This window comes from Salmo trutta, chromosome 14 (genome assembly GCF_901001165.1).
Source record: "Salmo trutta chromosome 14, fSalTru1.1, whole genome shotgun sequence".
Classification (NCBI taxonomy): Eukaryota; Metazoa; Chordata; class Actinopteri; order Salmoniformes; family Salmonidae; genus Salmo; species Salmo trutta.
Window position 1 is genome coordinate 81,753,637 of NC_042970.1, and position 20,493 is coordinate 81,774,129.

Below are 20,493 nucleotides of genomic sequence, written 5' to 3' on the forward strand. Positions count from 1 at the left end.
TCGGGATAATATAATTACTTTTAAAAAGATGAAGAGATTCAACACATGAAGAAAGAATATTAAAAGGCCAATTTCTCCACTTTTCAACCTCATATTCATTATCTCCAGCACGATGGAAGTATCGATGTACAGTGTGGAACGAGATTATTGACACTTGATAAAATAGGATAAATTATGACTGTATAAAATAAATCATTGAAATACTGTGCTACATTGTATGCTATTTTTTGGGGGGGAAATGATGTAAGGATAAACGCAGTCGTTCTGTCTTTTACCTCGGAATAATGGATGACGCAGCGGGACGAGGTGGAGCCGAGTTTGATTACAAGGTGTCCCGATATCTTATTTTTAAATTTATTTTAAAAATGTTATTTATTCTAGAATGCCCTTCTAGCCAATCAGAAACTAATATTCAACAATGCTGTGGTATAAACTATTTTATACTAATACAATTGCTCAGATACAAATATATATATTTTTAACAAGTAATACTTTTTCTCTCAAAAAGGTTATTAGTGACACCCTTAAAGGGTATTTATCAATGAAGTAGTCAAAAGTTTAGTATTTGGTCCCATTTTCCTAGTACCCAATGACTACATCAAGGTTGTGATTCTACAAACTTGTTGGATGCATTTGCAATTCGTTTTGGTTGTGTTTTAGATTATTTTGTGCCCAATAGAAATGAATGGTAAATAATGTGTTGTCATTTTGGAGTCACTTTTATTGTAAATAAGAATATAATATGTTTCTAAACACTTCTACATTTAATGTGGAAGCTACCATGGTTACGGATAATCCTATAAGAATCGAGAATAATGATGAGTGAGAAAGTTACAGAGGGTCAAAGATCATACCCCCAAGACATGCTAACCTCTCACCATGACCAATAACAGGGGAGTATTTGACAAAATACTAAACTTTTGACTACATTTTTATAAGACTCTTCAGGGGTGTGAATAATTTTAACCCCTACCATTTTGAGAGAAAAAATATTACTTGTTAAACAAAATCTCTCTCTGAGCAATTGTATTAGTATAATAAATATATAATTTCCTTTTTTTTTGAGCATTAAATATAGCTCAGTATTTGAATTATTTATTTTAAACAGTCATTAATGCTCATCTTAATCAATAATGTCAATCATTTCAGACCCCACTGTATGTGAAAATGGCATGTTTCTATGATCGGTTGTTAAAAAGAGAAGAAAGGTCCTTAAAAAATGTTAGGATCTAAACTTTAAAAAACCAGTGATCTTTCTAGCCAGAGGGAGGGTATTTTCATAATATCATAGTATTTGAAAATCTATATTTAAAAAAAAATGTTTAAACTTTTGATGTCATCAGGTAGAACTTTATATATTATTTTCTACAAAACGTCGACATTTGCAGTTTTCGTATATGTAGACAATGGTATTGTGCTGGCGATAATGAAAATGAGGTCGAAAATTGGTGGAATTGCCAGTTTTGTAAGTCTACTGTTGTTGTGTGGTGATGATGCAGACTTCTACCAGTGTTTCTGTGGTAATACTGACACCTACTGGTTCATCATTGTCTTGACTGATCCCAAAGAGAACTAAGCTATAGCATAGTACACATTTTACATTTACATTTAAGTCATTTAGTAGACACTCTTATCCAGAGCAACTTACAGTAGTGAATGCATCCAATTCAATCATTTTTCCGTACTGGTCCCCCGTGGGAATCAAACCCACAACCCTGGCGTTGCAAACACCATGCTCTACCAACTGAGCTACACGGGTACACTACATGCCCAGTACATTTTTCATTCATTAATGCATTTATACATTTATTTATCATTTATATTTTATTAACACTATTCAATTACTGCACATACAAAGTATTTTAGAGCAATAGTACACTACATGCCCAGTACATTAATACATACATTTATCGTCTTTAAAAACACTATTAAATTGCTGCACATACAAAGCATTTTAGAGTAATAGGATTAAATAATATTTGATTTTAAATAGAAGTTCTTGCTGCAGTGTGAACTAGAAAGGGGAGATGTTTGTGTTGATATAATCCCAACTATATGTCCATTTATTTTCATGTTTCAAACATTAGTGGCACATTCACTTTCTGGCCTCAAGCCTTAGTTAAAGGTTCATCAATGAATTTGTGTTGGTTCAAATATAAATATTTTCCCAATTATTCTAGCCATATAAAAAATATAAAAATATCCTTAAAATCGAATTATTTATGTATGTATGTAAGATATTAAATATGAAATGGCTTGGTTTAGGACATAAATGATGTATAGGTGAGATAGGTTTATGAACTCCACATAAATCATTTAGATAACTGTATTCATTGTTAATTTAGGATACAGGAAGCATGACAGGGATTCATGAAGTTCAAACTTCATTTTGGGACCCTGGAAGTCAGAAACAAACATAAGTCATTTATTTATTTAGTTGGTTAGTTAGTTAGTTAGTTAGTTACCTGAGCGTCCATCACTGACATCAACATAATTTGTTTGATTGACATCTATTAAATTATTGGTTTTGATTGATAACTTATGAGGTCATACTCACAGGTGATTGGTCCGATGGTGAGGGGTTCGAGGGGGACGGAGGGGGTGACAGAGCGGTATTTCCTTTTGGAGCACACCTGAGACAGAGAGACGAAAAGGAGTCAGAGAGACCAGACACTGAGACAGAGAGACCAGAGAGAGTCAGAGAGACCAGACACTGAGACAGAGAGACGAGGAGTCAGAGAGACCAGACACTGCGACAGAGAGATGAGAAGGAGTCAGGGAGACCAGACACTGAGACAGAGAGACGAGAAGGAGTCAGAGAGACCAGACACGGAGACAGAGAGACGAGAGAGAGTCAGAGAGACCAAACACTGAGACAGAGAGATGTGATGGAGTCAGAGAGACCAGACACTGAGACAGAGAGACGAGAGAGAGTCAGAGAGACCAGACACTGAGACAGAGAGACGAGAAGGAGTCAGAGAGACCAGACACTGAGACAGAGAGACAAGAAGGAGTCAGAGAGACCAGACACTGAGACAGAGAGACGAGAAGGAGTCAGAGAGACCAGACACTGAGACAGAGAGAGTCAGAGAGACTGGAGAGTCAGAGAGACCAGACACTGAGACAGAGAGACCAGAGAGAGTCAGAGAGACCAGACACTGAGACAGAGAGACGAGAAGGAGTCAGAGAGACCAGACACTGAGACAGAGAGACGAGAAGGAGTCAAAGAGACCAGACACTGAGACAGAGAGACCAGAGAGAGTCAGAGAGACCAGACACTGAGACAGAGAAACGAGAAGGAGTCAGAGAGACCAGACACTGAGACAGAGAGACCAGAGAGAGTTAGAGAGACCAGACACTGAGACAGAGAGACGAGAAGGAGTCAGAGAGACCACACACTGAGACAGAGACGAGAAGGAAAGAGAGACCAGACACTGAGACAGAGAGATGAGAAGGAGTCAGAGAGACCAGACACTGAGACAGAGAGACGAGAGAGAGTCAGAGAGACCAGACACTGAGACAGAGAGACCAGAGAGAGTCAGAGAGACCAGACACTAAGACAGAGAGACCAGAGAGAGTCAGAGAGACCAGACACTGAGACAGAGAGACGTGATGGAGTCAGAGAGACCAGACACTGAGACAGAGAGACCAGAGAGAGTCAGAGAGACCAGACACTGAGACAGAGAGACCAGAGAGAGTTAGAGAGACCAGACACTGAGACAGAGAGACGAGAAGGAGTCACAGAGACCAGATACTGAGACAGAGAGACGAGAGAGAGTCAGAGAGACCAGACACTGAGACAGAGAGAGTCAGAGAGACCGGAGAGTCAGAGAGACCAAACACTGAGACAGAGAGAAGAGAAGGAGTCAGAGAGACCAGATACTGAGACAGAGAGACGAGAGAGAGTCAGAGAGACCAGACACTGAGACAGAGAGAGTCAGAGAGACCAGACACTGAGACAGAGAGACGAGAAGGAGTCAGAGAGACCAGACACTGAGACGGAGAGAGTCAGAGAGACCGGAGAGTCAGAGAGACCAGACACTGAGACAGAGAGACGAGAAGGAGTCAGAGAGACCAGACACTGAGACAGAGAGACCAGAGAGACCAGACACGGAGACAGAGAGACGAGAAGGAGTCAGAGAGACCAGACACTGAGACAGAGAGACAAGAAGGAGTCAAAGAGACCAGACACTGAGACAGAGAGACCAGAGAGAGTCAGAGAGACCAGACACTGAGACAGAGAAACAAGAAGGAGTCAGAGAGACCAGACACTGAGACAGAGAGACGTGATGGAGTCAGAGAGACCAGACACTGAGACAGAGAGACGAGATGGAGTCAGAGAGACCAGACACTGAGACAGAGAGACGAGAAGGAGTCAGAGAGACCAGACACTGAGACAGAGAGACCAGAGACCAGACACTGAGACGAGGAGTCAGAGTGTCCAGACACTGAAACAGAGAGAGTCAGAGAGACCCTACAGAGAGACCAGAGAACGAGACAGAGAGACTCAGGAGAGTCAGAGAGACCAGACACTGAGACAGAGAGAGTCAGGACTCAGAGAGACCAGACACTGAGACATAGAGAGTCAGGAGTCAGAGAGACCAGACACTAAGAGACGAGAAGGAGTTAGAGAGACACTGAGACAGAGAGACCAGGGCCTGTATCCACAAAGCCTCTCAGAGTAGTAGTGCTGATCTAGGATCAGTTTCACATTTTAGGTCATAATGAATAAGAATATATGGACAGATTGGGACCTGACCCTAGATCAGCACTCCTACTCTGAGACGCTTTGTGGATACCGTCCCAGTAAGCCTCAGGAGAGTCGGAGAGACAACACACAAAATGAGTGAGACCTGAGAGAGACCACAGACTGAGTGAGACCAGAGAGAGACCACAAACTGAGTGAGACCAGAGAGAGACCACAGACTGAGTGAGACCAGAGAGAGACCACAAAATGAGTGAGACCAGAGAGAGACCACAGACTGAGTGAGACCAGAGAGAGACCACAAACTGAGTGAGACCAGAGAGAGACCACAGACTGAGTGAGACCAGAGAGAGACTACAAACAGAGTGGATGAGCCAGCGGGAAAGATGCAGGACTCACTGGAGTGCAGGAGGAGCTCCTCTGGTCACAAAGGCTGAGTCTGCAGTGCAGGAAGACGTCCCGGTAGTCCCCCTGGTACAGGAACAGCAGAGCAGAGAAGCGAGCCCTGAGGGACGAGCCGCTCTCCTCCACCCTAACCTGACGGAATTCAGTTGGACATCTAAGAAACATGGAGGGCCAGGGTTTAGGTTAGATAACGCAACCAAAAAATACACAAACATTAGGGTTCGGTTTCACAGTGTCACGTCCTGACCAGCAGAGGGCGTAATTGTATTAGTTTTGGTCAGGACGTGGCAGAAGTTTTGTGTTATGTGTTAGTTAATTGGGGTTGGACTCCCAATTGAAGGCAGGTGTGTTGAGTTGCCTTTGATTGGGAGTCCTATATAGTAGTGTGTGTTTTTCCTTGGGGTTGTGGGTAATTGTTCTTGTCACAGTGTTTGCAACTGACAGGACTGTGTTGGCTGTCAGTTTTCTCTTTTCTTGTTTTGCTGTAGTGTTCTCTGTTTTCATTCAATTATGATGAACACTAACTCCGCTGCACCTTGGTCCATTCCTGAAGACAGCAATTACACCCAGACACAGATTATGCCTGGTCCTGGAGTAAAAAGCATTCTCAATGGAGAAGCTCCATTTAAAGTGTTGTTAGTCCAGGACCAGACATAATCTGTCTCTGGGAAAACCTCCATACGTTCCTTGAGTATAAACCAAGACACCCACACACATACTTGTTCTGAATGATGTAGTATCGCATGATGTCTTTAGGGTCGGGGGATTGTGTGGCGTAGCAGTCCTCCAGAACGACCACAAAACGCTCCGTCTCGGACTCCTCTACGGACACACCCACGTGCAGCACGGAACCCACCGGCAAGGTGACTCCGCCCGCTGGGTAAGCCTTTGTGAAGTTGTCGCTGTGGTACAGAGTCATGTTGGAGCCCACTTTGGAGCCCTTACCGACTTGGACATCCTTCAGCCTGTCAAATGGGCAAATAGGAGATTTGGTTTTGTTAGATTCCAAATAAACAGAGTAAAAAACTCAGACACTTAGTAAAGCTCAAACCAAGTTTATTCACCCACTGGGTCATACAGCAGCATAAGACAAAGACATGTTTCCACCAGTGGTAGTATATATACCCCAGTTTGGGTGGAGCATCCTCCTTCCCTCTAAACATGACATGTTTATTGCTAAGCAGGAAGTTAAGTGATGCAGGCAATAAACTGTTCCTTCTCCCAATGTGACCTGACCTCCATTCCTCACTAACCCACATCTCTCCATCCTTCTCTCTCCATCAGTTCTTGCATCCGTGTGATTGCCTTTCCTTTACTCATTACATTCCAAGCTTAACTGCCTCCACCACATACATTCCTCCTACAGATAACCATTAACTTCTGGTGTAGAAACCTGACTATGGTACTCCATATTTCAAGTTTAGGAGTCAGAACCCATCAGTTAATAAGAGATGCAGTCAGAGATGTTGAAGGACAAACAAAGTGCCTTGGGTGTGAGAAATGCACTTTACAGGCTAAATAAAATGAATCGTTATTATCATTATTTATAATAATAATAATAATAATAAATACAAATTATTTTTTAAGCACTTTTCAAGACGCCCGAAGTCACTTTAGATAGGCAAGATAATAAATAATAATAATTATTATTATAATTTCAACACTATTACACAGCCAGCTTCAGCTACGTATCTTGAACAACCAGTACTGTGATGAGTGGACAGAGGAGGTGCAAAACTCTTAACTAGTTATCTAAAGGATCATCAAGAACCACAGGTTTAGAGTATAAACTGTCTATGCATTAACAGAATACTGACAGTTCGACATGTGTTAGCCTGCATTGTGTTACATTGTGTTACAGGGGCGCAACTTTGGTTTTAGAAGTGGGGGGGACATAATTATTATAATTTAAAAATCCAGTTGGATAAACATTCCAAACAGCTTATCCAACCACTCGGAGGCGTCCGCATGGTCCTAAAGCACAACGTTGCATCGTTTGAATCACATTCCAATGATAAAACTCGGGGGGGACAAAAATGCAATTTCAGAATGGGGGGACATGTCCCCCCGTCCCAAGTGAAAGTTGCGCCCCTGTTGTGTTACATTGTCCATGTTTTACATTGTTTACTGTAACGTAACGTCTCCACTTACGACAGGTAGGGTTTGATGGCCACATCCAGGCTGGTCTCTGATTCCAGAGGGTAGGCACAGGAGAAAGGTACGCTCACGGGTCGGCTGAAGGACACGTTGTGAATGTGGTAGATGAATAAACTGTTGGAAAAGATGGCGTCAGTTCCGTTTGTCTGGTGAAAGGGGGAAAAGGGAAGAAGATTAGAAGCTAGGAGAGGACCTCTCACCAGTTCTCAGAATAATACAATTCTTGGACTATTGTATTTCAGTTCATCCGTTCATCATTTTCTGTTGATGTCAACATGTCTCACAGCAAGTGTTCTCTGTTGAAAGTTTCGGTGAGGAACGGGTCGGCGTCTGTTCTCACCTCCAGAGTGTTTCCGCAGGTGCCCTCTGTGCGCTCCACCTGGTACCATACCATGCCGTCATGCTCTTCGTGAGCGTTACACCGGGGGTCGGCCAGGTTAGCGGTGGTGGCGTCCAGACCAGCGACCTCCAGGTTAGTCCTGTTGAGACCCACCTGTACCAGGCTCCGCCCACATACCAGCTCAGGTCGCAGCAAAACAGGCTGATCTGTAAGAGAGAAAGAGAGAGAGAGGCATGAGAAAAGAAAGACAATGGGAGAGTGTTATTCAAGAACCCCAAATGAAAAGAAGGAATTACAAATTCTCATATGCACTTTTAGAAAAAGTTATTCCAAAAGGGTTCTTCGGCTGTTTCCATAGGAGAACCCTTTTTGGTTCCAGGGCGAACCTTCTAGGGAAGGGGTTCTACTTGGAACCCAATAGGGTTCTACCTGGAACCAAAAAAGGGTTCTTCAAAGGGTTCTCCTATGGGGGCAGCCGAAGAACCCTTTTAGGTTCTAGATAGCACCTTTCTTTCTAAGAGTACATAGGTTCTCAAGCAGGTGTTTTCTGAGAACTCACCTGGCCTCTCACACCGCCAAGTGACCCCATCGGTGCTCACGCAGGTCTCCCCCGCTCTGCAGGTACCACACATTGCTTTTGGCATAGTCGTGGCAACCTGTGACTGTGTTGTTGTTGTGGTGCGATTTTTGTCTACTGGTGATTTTGTCGTAGTGGTGATATTTACAGATGTTTGTGTTGTCATGGTGATCTTAACAGGTGTCTGCATTATCGTGGTGATCTTAACAGGTGTTTGCGGTGTTGTGGTGATCTTAGCAGGTGTTTCTGTTGTCGTGGGTATCGTAACAGGTGTTTGTGTTGTTGTGGTGTCTTTTACAGGTGCATTTGTTGTCTTGGTGACCTTTACAGGTGTTTGTGTTGTCGTGGTGATCTTTACAGGTGCTTTTGTTGTTGTGGTGACCTTTACAGGTGCTTTTGTTGTTGTTGTGGTGGTTGTAGTTGTGACTGGTTTTGGTGTTGTGGTGGGAGCTGACACATCTGGAACAAGGAGTTAAACAGGAGACACAGTTATGAGGGAACATTCATCGCTCATGTTTTGAAAGAACTAGTATGTTGGTATTACCAGAATCACACAATACGAATGTACTGGATGAATATGCTGAGTACTGTTGATATCTAGGACCATAAGAAGAACATCATGGTGGATATAACCAGCTGGAGAATGACTAAGCAGTAAACAGTTAAAAAAATAAATACAATAACTTCAATTCAAAAGGCCCAACAACAACAAGCCCCACTCAGAACTTGGCAGAGCAGGGGGCGAAACCTTACATGCACAATAGGCGAAGTAGCACCCGGGAGGCATGACGAACTTGTATACAAAGTAGTTCCCAGGGCATGCCTTGACGTGGATGGGCTGAGACTGCACCCAGCAGCAGTCCCCATTGAAGCTGGCACAGACTGCACTCTGGACAATCTCATCCACCTGCTGGGGGGGAGGAAACGCCAGCCACAAGGGAGCCTGGGTGCCGCACATGAACGAATCCACACACTTGTCCGGCATGGACACGCTCTGGTTGCTGATGAACATGCGGTAATAGCCGTCCCAGTGGACATTGCGGTCGCAGTGTTTCTCGCCCACGTTGTTGTTGGTGGAACGCCAGGCGTTGTTCAGGACCGTGTAGATCTTGCAGGGGTTGGCGCACTGCTGGATGCCGTTGACCGTGATGCAGTCCTCCCCATCGGCGCACTCATAAAAGCCGCAGCTGAACCGGACATGGGCAAGGTTGGTGTTGGAGGTGGGGTAGGAGCGGCGAACACGGCGAGGGGCAGGGTGGTCGTCGGTGGCGGTGTGGCCAGGTAAGCAGATGAGGCCGTCTCCGGAGAAGCCCTTCTTACAGGTACATGTGATGTCACCTGCCATGGGCGAGGTGCGGCAAACGGCTTGTTCGTGACACGCCTCGCAGCTGGTGACAATCGTACCTGTGGGAATTTGGGAATATATGGGTTCATCGTCTTTTTAGGTTGAGGTATCATGATACACCTGCATTGTTTTGATGACTCCATTTTTAGGCTCTGAGACTGAAGAGCAGAGAAAATACAGAAGTCAGTTGTTTGGTGGGCTATTTAAGCAATAAGGCATGAAGGGGTGTGGTATGTGGCCAATATACCACGGCTAAGGGCTGTTCTTAGGCACGATGCATCGTAGAGCTGGACACAGCCCTTAGCCATGGTATATTGGCCATATACCACAAACCCGAGTTGCCTTATTACTATTAGAAGCTGGTTACCAATGTAATTAGAGGAGTAAAAATACATGTTTTGTCATACCCCTGGTATACGGTCTGATAAATCACGGCTGTCAGCCAATCAGCATTCAGGGCTCGAACCACCCAGTTTATAAATACTCTATTAAATACTTAGTAAATACAATACTTAATACATGATACATGTATCACTATACTGTCTAACCAAATATATTTGATCTCGCAGACACTCAATGACAAAATCTATTTTACAAATGATATATTGTCTGTCATATATATATATATATATACACAGGACCATTCAAAAGTTTGGACACACCTACTCATTCAAGGTTCTATCTTCTGTATATCAGCCCTACCTTGTCACAACACAACTGATTGGCTCAAACGCATTGAGAAGGAAAGAAATTCCACAAATTAACTTTTAACAAGGTACACCTGTTAATTGAAATGCATTCCAGGTGACTACCTCATGAAGCTGGTTGAGAGAATGCCAAGAGTGTGCAAAGCTGTCATCAAGGCAAAGGGTGGCTACTTTGAAGGATCAAAAATGTTAAATATATTTTGATTTGTTTAACACTTTTGTTGGTTACTACATGATTCCATATGTGCTATTTCATAGTTGTGATGTCTTCACTATTATCCTACAATGTAGAAAATAGTCAAAATAAAGAAAAACCCTTGAATGAGTACGTGTGTCCAAACTTTTGACTGGTACTGTGAAAATGTTGATGTATTAAATATATAGTATATTTGCGTGTACCTGAGGTATGTCCAGCGCTGGACAGAACCAGTAGAGGAACCAGCAGAGCAACCAGGATCATCCTCATCAACACTAGTTACTTATACAGGGGCAGAAACGGGGAACACAACCTGAAGGAAAATACACTTATTATATTCATCCACACTTTATCCACAATTTACATCTACTGGATAGTCAGTCACTTTTAAATGCACTGTAAATAAAAGTTTGATTGAATTTTATATATACAGGCTATCTCATTGTGATAAAAAACATATTTTTTAACTGTCACAAGACTGCAATAAACCACGTTAAAAAAACAAATGTTACGAAAGATCAAATATATATATTTTTGGACATTAAGCATGGACACACACATTCTCTGGAGGGTATTATAACATTTCAAACTTAATGTGTTCAGATATATTAATTTCACCAAACCCAAAATAACTTTGTTTAACCATACAGTATGAATAGTGATCTGAGAGGAGTACTGACTTACCAAATGTTGATGCTGACTGCTGGAACCCACCTGTAAGCTGGACATTTATACACTGGTTATCAGGGAGTGGGGGAAACGGGACACATTGTGTAATATTCCCAGGGACAATACCTTAGCCTGGGTCCCCGTATGTTCAGCTCTCATTCCACTCCTTGCCACTCCTTGTCATGATAAACTGTTTGGCAATGACACAGAGTACAAGGAGTGAAATGTCATCAGAAACTGACTGGATTTCAGGCTAACAATAGGTCTGGAAGAGGTTGAATCACGACTATCAACGTTCATATGTAAGGAATGCAACAATGGCCTGATAACCATGGTAACCTGGGGTGTGGTTAAGCTAAAGTCTATATGCTCTGTTGGGTGGCATGTCGAATAAATTGGATGTTTTCAAATGAATTAAGCGAACTTAAAAGAAATCTCCAAAACCTTAAATCAACAGGACAGGTGTGGTGGCTGATGGGTGGTATTAGGCGAACACCGTATGATTTATGAGGTGATTAATGTCTCACGATAACCCAGAGAACAACTTAACATTTGGCTGACTTCTTACCCCCAAGACATCCTCTCACCATTACAATAACAAGGGAGGTTAGCATTTTTTTTGGGGGGGGGGGGTATAAAATTTAAATGTCTTACTCATTATTAACAATTCATTCAGGATTATCTGTAACCATGGTAGCATTTACATTAATGTAGAAGTGTTTAGAAACATATCCTATTCTTATTTACAATAAAAGTGATTCCAAAATAACACAATACATTATTTACCATTCATTTATATTGGGCACAAAATAATCTGAAACACAACAAGAACAAATAGCAAATGCATCCAACTAATTGATGTGGTCATTGTGTGCTATGAATATGGGACTAAATACGTAACTTTTTACTACTTTAATACCCATATATGTGAATTTGTCCCAATACTTTCGGTCTCCTCGACCGTATACAAAAGGTGCTGTAATTTCTAAACAGTTCACCTGATATGGATGAAAATACCCTCAAATTAAAGCTGAAAGTCTGCACTTTAACCTCAACGTCAGCAAATCATTTCAAATCCAAAGTGTTGGAGTACAGAGCCAAAACAACTAAATATGTGTCACTGTCCCAATACTTTTGGAGCTCACTGTCCAGTGTTCTTGTCATTGTTCCCTTTATCGTTCAGTTTTTTGTCTTCTGTTTGTGATATAGATATGCCTGTTTCAACTGTGCCGTGCTGACAGATAGGCTACCTCTAAGTGTTCTTGACATTGTTCCCTTTATCGTTCAGTTTTTTGTCTTCTGTTTGTACTATAGTTTCAACTGTTTCAACTGTGTTGCTCTAACGTAATACATCTCCAATTAGTCACGCTGAATCAGCGGATTAATACCAAGATCTGACCCAATCCCTTTGTCTTATTCCAAACCCTTTTCTCTTTGCTCTAGATGACCAACAATAGCCAGTTGTCACCATGATGACATTATATCAACTATTCACGCTGAGGGAAAGGTCAACTGTTCCCTCTAAACACAGACTCAAATAGCACCCTATTCCCTGTATAGTGCACTACTTTGTTCACTAAGATGGTCAAAAGTAGTGCACTAAATAGGGAATAGGGTACCATTTGAAACGGAGCCATAGTGTTCCACAGGTATTATCCCTCTCTCTATAGACGATACAGCAAGTTGTGTTGTTTTGTTTTAGTGTTCAGTCAGTTGTACATGCTTGAACCATTTGAGAGCTAGGTATTTAATGTTTAGAGCCCCTGTGAATCCATGAAACTCGTTTATGAAGTCGTGAAGAGGGCCTGACAACGCTTCCTCTCTCCTCAGGATGCTGAAAAGATTTGGTATTGGCCCTCAGATCCTCAAAATGTTCTACAGCTGCACCACTGAGAGGATCGTGACTGGCTGAATCACCGCTTGGTATGGCAATTATGAAGTTAGCTCATACTTTACATTTTTTTTCACCCTTACAAGGGAGTCAAATAACATTCAGCCTGATCAATCAATTAGAAAACCTTAGTAAATAACAACACCTTAGCAACGGGCCTACGACCAAATATGGTCATGTCATGTAGCCTTCTGTACATAATGAAAACATTTTTTATTTATTTTTTATTTATCCTTTATTTAACTAGGCAAGTCAGTTAAGAACAAATTCTTATTTACAATGACGGCCTAGGAACAGTGGGTTAACTGCCTTGTTCAGGGGCAGAACGAAATGGGTCTACTGTTCTCAAATTAGGACCAACAAAAAATACAGTACAAAAAAAGAAATGCATGAAATGGTATGAAATGTATGCTACTGCAAGTCGCTCTGGATAAGAGCGTCTGCTAAATGACTAAAGTGTAAAGTGTACATGAACCCTTTAATAGATGAAGAAGGAAGCAACGCCTCTTAATGATTTAAGTCCTGCTGTTTAGTCACGTTAACTGTGAAACATTAAGTCGAAAAATAATTCTGAAAATAAATGACATGAACAAGATGAGCTTAGCCCTAACTCTGCTTAACCTAAAGTCAACAACAGACCTTGATATAATCACACAACAGACTGATGTAATAGTAAAAAGATACAGTTCACTTTATCTTCTCAATCGTTAAGATACAGAAGCTCTTTGTTGTCCCATTGCAGGGCTGTTTGGTTCACTCTGGCCATTTGGTCCCTGGAAGACAAACAGTGAAAATACAAGGTTACCAGTGAGGTGTGTGTGTGTGTGTTACGGTTGGGAAATGCCAGGGACCTCATGTAACAGTGTAGGTTCCGTCCCTCTCTTCGCCCCAACCTGGGCTCGAACCAGGGACCCTCTGCACACATCAACAACTGACACCCACGAAGCATCGTTACCCATCGCGCCACAAAAGCTGCGGCCCTTGCAATGCAAGGGGAACAACCACTTCAGGTCTCAGAGCGAGTGACGTCACTGATTGAAATGCTATTAGCGCGCTCCACCGCTAACTAACTAGCCATTTCACATCGGTTACACTCACAATATGATATTATCACGATACTTAGGTGTCAATACGATGTATTGCATTTCTTACAATTTTCATGATTGTATAGGTACTATTGTGATTTGATACTGCGATTTTATTGTGATTTGATGTTCTGAACATATTGCTCACTACATGTCTGATGTTCTGAACATATTGCTCACTACATGTCTGATGTTCTGAACATATTGCTCACTACATGTCTGATGTTCTGAACATATTGCTCACTACATGTCTGATGTTCTGAACATATTGCTCACTACATGTCTGATGTTCTGAACATATTGCTCACTACATGTCTGATGTTCTGAACATATTGCTCACTACATGTCTGATGTTCTGAACATATTGCTCACTACATGTCTGATGTTCTGAACATATTGCTCACTACATGTCTGATGTTCTGAACATATTGCTCACTACATGTCTGATGTTCTGAACATATTGCTCACTACATGTCTGATGTTCTGAACATATTGCTCACTACATGTCTGATGTTCTGAACATATTGCTCACTACATGTCTGATGTTCTGAACATATTGCTCACTACATGTCTGATGTTCTGAACATATTGCTCACTACATGTCAGCTGCAGAGAGACAAGAGATCATGAGAACACGAGTTTTGATCAGTCATGGAAATAAAAGTGTTGAAAACATGTTGACTCACTATTTAAAAACAAGATGGAGAACAAGATATAGGATGAAAAATATTGGAGTTTTGGTGCAGTATCAATCTAAGTCAGATTTGGCTCAGTTGATAGAGCATGGCATTAGCAACGTCAAGGATCACGGGTTCAATTTGAATGTAAATGAAAACCAGGAAAAATGTAATTTGGCAAACACAGTGTGTAAACATATGATATTTCTCCCAGGTAGGTCTGACGGCTACATCCAGGCTGCTCTCCAGGGAATAGATACAGGAGAAAGGAAGGCTCCCTGGTCCAGTGAAGGAGTCAGCAGCTTCTTAAAGTAATAGGCTGTTGGAGTAGGCAGCATGGGTGGCGCTGGTCTGGAGAAAAGACAAAAGGCAGTAAGGTATATGTTTTATTTACATAGTCAGTTACTCCTTCAGTGTTGCATAATCATTTGTCACAAATTGAGGAAATTTGTTCTCACCTCCAGAGTGTTCCAACCTGGAACCACACCTTGCCGTTAGCCTCCTTGGGGTCAGCCAGGTAATAAGAGGAAGCGTTCAGACCAGCAGCCTCCAGGTTAGCCCTGTTGAGACTCAGCTGTACCAGGCTCCTCCCACACACTAGCTCTGGGGCCGTGATAGGTTGCCCTTTAACGTGGACAGAAGGGGAGTGGAGAGAAAAGTTGAAAGAGGGAAAGAGGGAAAGAGAAAAAGATGGAGAGAAGGTTACTATCAGCCAGTGTTACTATCAGCCAAGGTGAGCATGCCTACTGTCAAAAACACACATAGGAAGTTCCGCTCCCACACCAGCTCTGGAGCTCAGTGATAAAGTCAGCAGGAAAAAACATCAACAGAAAAAAAAGTGAAATAAAATATACAAAAATGACATCAGCAGCTTAAAGTGAAACTGAGAGCATTTGAACTATTTTGCAGATATGAAACAAACAGACAATCATAATATCAGTGAAAAATATCAAATTCACAGTTTATGCTACAAATACAACTTCATAACAGGTTTTTAAAATAGGTTCTATTTGACTCCAAATTCCATGATGTTGTCAGAATAGATGGATGCAGTTCAATGCATGGTTAATATAATTCACCAACGAATGTATTGGTATGACCCCTCTATGGAAAGATGAGATTCACCAACACCATGGTGTTCTCTGTTTTGCTCTGCGACCCTCACAAGTCTGTACAGCTAATCTATTAACTTCTATCATCATCTGAAGTCGGTACGGCTGATCTGCCAACTTCTGTCTGTAGCGTCCAAACAGTTTGGACTACACCCTGTGGAAAGGTGAGTCTCTCATTAACATGTACTGTACATGTTGGTTGTTTTGCTCTAGGACACCCACAAGCCTAACAAGACTCGTATGAAGGTCCTGGTACCAGTTTTTAAAAATGATTGAAGTACATACAGAGCTAGTTTAGTGCGAAAAACAAGAGGTCAAATACATATATATATATAAAAAATACAATAAAACGTTTCCTGATCTTTCTTATATCTCTCAGATATGGGACAGACACTTCAGAACAAACTTCCTTTACATTTTTTTGGGGACTATCTGTGAATCTGTTAGTCAATGCGTTTGTATGGGCTAATAGCATTAAGGCCAAATTCAAATAATTTTTGTATATTCACTACTGGTCAAAAGTTTTAGAACACCTATTCATTCAAGAGTTTTTCTTTATTTTATTTACATTGTAGAATGATAGCGAAGACATCACAACTATGAAAGAACACATGGAATCATGTAGGAAACAAAAAAGTGTTAAACAAATGAAAATATATTTTATATTTGAGAATCTTCAAATAGCCACCCTTTGCATTGATGACAGCTTTGCACACTCTTGGCATTCTCTTTACCAGCTTCACCTGGAATGCTTTTCCAACAGTCTTGAAGGAGTTCCCACATATGCTGAGCACTTGTTGGCTGCTTTTCCTTCACTCTGCGGTCCGACTCATCCCAAACCATCTCAATTTGGTTGAGGTCGGGTGATTGTGGAGGCCAGATCATCTGATGCAGCACTCGGTCACTTTCCTTCTTGGTAAAATAGCCCTTACACAGCCTGGAGGTGTGTTGGATCATTGTCCTGTTGAAAAACAAAAGATAGTCCCACTAAACCCAAACCAGATGGGATGGCGTATCGCTGCAGAATGCTGTGGTAGTCATGCTGGTTTAGTGTGCCTTGAATTCTAAATAAATCACAGAGAGTGTCACCAGCAAAGCACTCCCACACCATAACACCACCTCCTCCATGCTTCACAATGGGAAATACACATTCGGAGATCATCCGTTCACCCACACCGTGTCTCACAAAGAACCAAAAATCTCCAATTTGGACTCCAGGCCAAAGTTTCCACTGGTCTAATGTCCATTGCTCGTGTTTCTTGGCCCAAGCAAGTCTCTTCTCCTTATTGGTGTCCTTTAGTAGTGGTTTATTTGCAGCAATTCGACCACGAAGGCCTGATTCACACAGTCTCCTCTGAACAGTTGATGTTGAGATGTGTCTGTTACTTGAACTCTGTGAAGCATTTATTTGGGCTGCAATTTCTGAGGCTGGTAACTCTATTGAACTTATCCTCTGCAGCATGTATTAAGGAGGAAATCAATTCCAAATCGAACAGCTAAATGCTCCTCGGTATTAGGGTTTTGCTTTCTTCATATTGTTAAGGCTTTCTACTGCCAAGTTACAGCTTCACTTTCTTCTTAATATTCTTCAGTTCCTTTGGCTTTGATGCCTAATGATTGAGTATTGCTCTGTTCAGGTAGACTGTGATTTTGCTGTGATCTGATAGGGGTGTCAGTGGGCTGACTGTGAACGCTCTGAGAGACTCTGGGTTGAGGTCAGTGATACAGTAATCTACAGTACTACTGCCAAGAGATGAGCTGTAGGTGTACCTACCGTAGGAGTCTCCTCAAAGACTACAGTTGACTATGTACAGACACAGCATGAGACAGCTGCAGGAGTTACGACCCATTTGTGTTGGTTGTTTTATCATAGTTGTCTTTAGGGGCCATATTTGGGAGGGAATACTGTCACCTCCAGGTAGCTGTTTGTTGACCTGTGTGCTGACAGTGTCAGGTTCTTGTCCAGTTCTGGGATTTAGGTTGCCACAGACTGGTAGAGTACATGTACCTGGGCCTGGAAATGGTTAATCTCCCCCTCTAGGATGGAGAAGCTGTCATCGTTATAGTATGGGGATTCTATTGGGGGGATTTAAGTAGCACACATGAGGACATTTTTCTCTATTGAGTTAATTTCCTTGTTAATTTCTAGCCAGATGTAAAATGTTGACTAATTTAATAGAGTGGATTAGGTCTGCTCTATAGCAAATTAGCATACCCCCTGAGTCTCTTCCCTGTTTCACACCTGGTAGTTTGGTGGATGGGACTACCAGCTCTCTGTAACCTAGTGGGCAACCAGTGGGTCCGTCTGCTCTGTACCATGTTTCTTGTAGGATGACAATGTCTGTATTTCCAATTTCTTTGATAAAGTCTGAGTTCCTGCTCTTTAGGCCAAAGGCAGATGACCTCAGACCTTTTATATTCCAGGGTGAGATAGTAAAAGCTTTGTGTTCCATAGTGTCTAGTGTTGCCATTCTCTCTCTCTCTCTCTCTCTCTTTCTTCAAGCCCCCCCTCTCAAGACTATCCATCATTAGACTCTCCATCCTTGGACTCTCCTGAAAGACAGAGTGAGACTGCTGTTAAGTTTAATGTCTAGTGATGTAGCGATGGCCATGTTGTCCTGCTGATGATGTAGAGGCCAACAGGAAGTCATGCACTGTTGCTAGGGTTACTATGATAAACAAAACACTTTAATGAAAATGGTACATAAGGCTCAAATGGGAAATGTAGTCACATATTTAGAAATACATCATTTATTTATGTCACTGTATTTATCATTGTGAAATACATCATGTCTTTATGTCAGTGTATTTATCATTGTGAAATACATCATGTTGATGATGAGGAGGATGGTGAGGATGAAGAAAGTAGAACTTCTACCCAGAATGCAGTGGACTCTCAGCCCGTGTCCACGCTGACCCAGAATACATTGCTCATGACCCCACCCTCTACCAGTCAGCCTATCAGGCGCTGGACAAAAAAGCATTGGCTGTCTACCAGAGCCTCGACGATGTCACAGCTACTGACTGAATAGACTCTGTAGCACTAATTAAAGTCTATTATGTAATTAAGTTCTAATGTGTAATTCTATGGTCTGAAGAGAAGAGGTTATCTGATGGTCTGGTCTGGTTGTGACACAGTGTTCTTGTTAGCTGGGGTCCAATTTAATTAAATTCCATTTCAATACAGACAATGAATCGCAATTCAGTTGATCATTGACGACCATCATTTTTCATGTGGACTTTTCAATCCATGAATGGAATTTCATTTCACTTCCTGAATTGACTGAGGTGAAACATATAGGTCATTAGAATAACTGTAACCTCGTCCCCAGGCTCAATAGAGAGAGACGACTGGTGGTGGAGATTATAGTTGATTTATTCATCAGTACTGATAACATTCTGTAGGGGGCGACGTGGAGGTTGTTCTATTGGTTTACTGAGATTTTTTATTTATTTATTTATTTCACCTTTATTTAACCAGGTAGGCAAGTTGAGAACAAGTTCTCATTTACAATTGCGACCTGGCCAAGATAAAGCAAAGCAGTTCGACAACATACAAAAACACAGAGTTACACATGGAGTAAAACAACATACAGTCAATGATGCAGTAGAAGAAAAAAAATAAGACTATATACAATGTGAGCAAATGATGTGAGATAAGGAGGTAAAGGCAAAAAATGCCATAGTGGCAAAGTAAATAAAGTATAGCAAGAAAAATCATAGTAGCTTGTCTGTTATGTGATGACATCATTCATTAAGGGGAGTTGGGTTGTAGAGGAGGGATGTTTCTTCTGTTCACAAACTCATCTGTTGAGTTGATCATTTACAAAGACTGTATTTGGATTAATTAAATGTCAGAAAAAGTAATAAAATATATTGATGTTTACTTTAACTATATTGTCATCATTTACATTTACATTTAAGTCATCATCTCAACAATGTGTTCCTACTGAAATAAACATGGTAACTATAGAACAGAGAAGTTGGCCATTTTAACACTTAGTCACCTACAGGAAGCTGAGTTCTCTTGTGGTTTTGAAGTCTAAACTCCGGCCAGTTTGAACCAGTTTCATTCTGCAGCACATATAGACCTGCAGACACTGAGGTCACTACAGAGAAATCATCTCCACAACCACCATCACTCTACTCATATCCTTGACATGCAGAGAGAAAGAGACTGTTAATTTTGATTGTTTATTTCACTTTTGTTTATTATCTACTTCACTTGCTTTGGCAATGTTAACATATGTTTCCCATGGTAATAAAGCCCTTAAATTGGAGAGAGAGAAGAGAGAGAAAGAGAGGATCCAGACAGTATTATAGAACCTGATACGGACGGACAGACGGACACAGACAGACACACACAGACAGACACAGACAGACACAGACAGACACAGACAGACACAGACAGACACACACAGACAGACACAGACAGACACAGACAGACACAGACAGACACAGACAGACACAGACAGACACAGACAGACAGACACAGACAGACACAGACAGACACAGACAGACACAGACAGACACAGACAGACACAGACAGACACAGACAGACAGACACAGACAGACAGACAGACACAGACAGACAGACAGACAGACAGACACAGACAGACAGACACAG

The 20,493-nt window shown here is 41.7% G+C and overlaps 1 protein-coding gene across 1 annotated transcript in view; it reads right to left on the minus strand.

Annotated features, from left to right (window-relative positions):
• Positions 1 to 1,797: 1,797 nt before the first annotated feature.
• LOC115147640 (pancreatic secretory granule membrane major glycoprotein GP2-like) overlaps positions 1,798 to 20,493 on the minus strand; it is a 23,599-nt gene continuing 4,903 nt past the window's right edge. The window contains exons 2-11 of the mRNA XM_029689924.1: positions 11,117 to 11,153; positions 10,636 to 10,745; positions 8,938 to 9,588; positions 8,167 to 8,643; positions 7,608 to 7,813; positions 7,262 to 7,413; positions 5,830 to 6,075; positions 5,105 to 5,264; positions 2,558 to 2,633; positions 1,798 to 2,397 (exon numbers count right to left, since the gene is read on the minus strand). Of these exons, the coding sequence (XP_029545784.1) occupies positions 2,378 to 2,397; positions 2,558 to 2,633; positions 5,105 to 5,264; positions 5,830 to 6,075; positions 7,262 to 7,413; positions 7,608 to 7,813; positions 8,167 to 8,643; positions 8,938 to 9,588; positions 10,636 to 10,702 (2,055 nt within the window). The 5' untranslated portion in view covers positions 10,703 to 10,745; positions 11,117 to 11,153 and the 3' untranslated portion in view covers positions 1,798 to 2,377. The remainder of the gene's footprint in view (positions 2,398 to 2,557; positions 2,634 to 5,104; positions 5,265 to 5,829; positions 6,076 to 7,261; positions 7,414 to 7,607; positions 7,814 to 8,166; positions 8,644 to 8,937; positions 9,589 to 10,635; positions 10,746 to 11,116; positions 11,154 to 20,493) is intronic.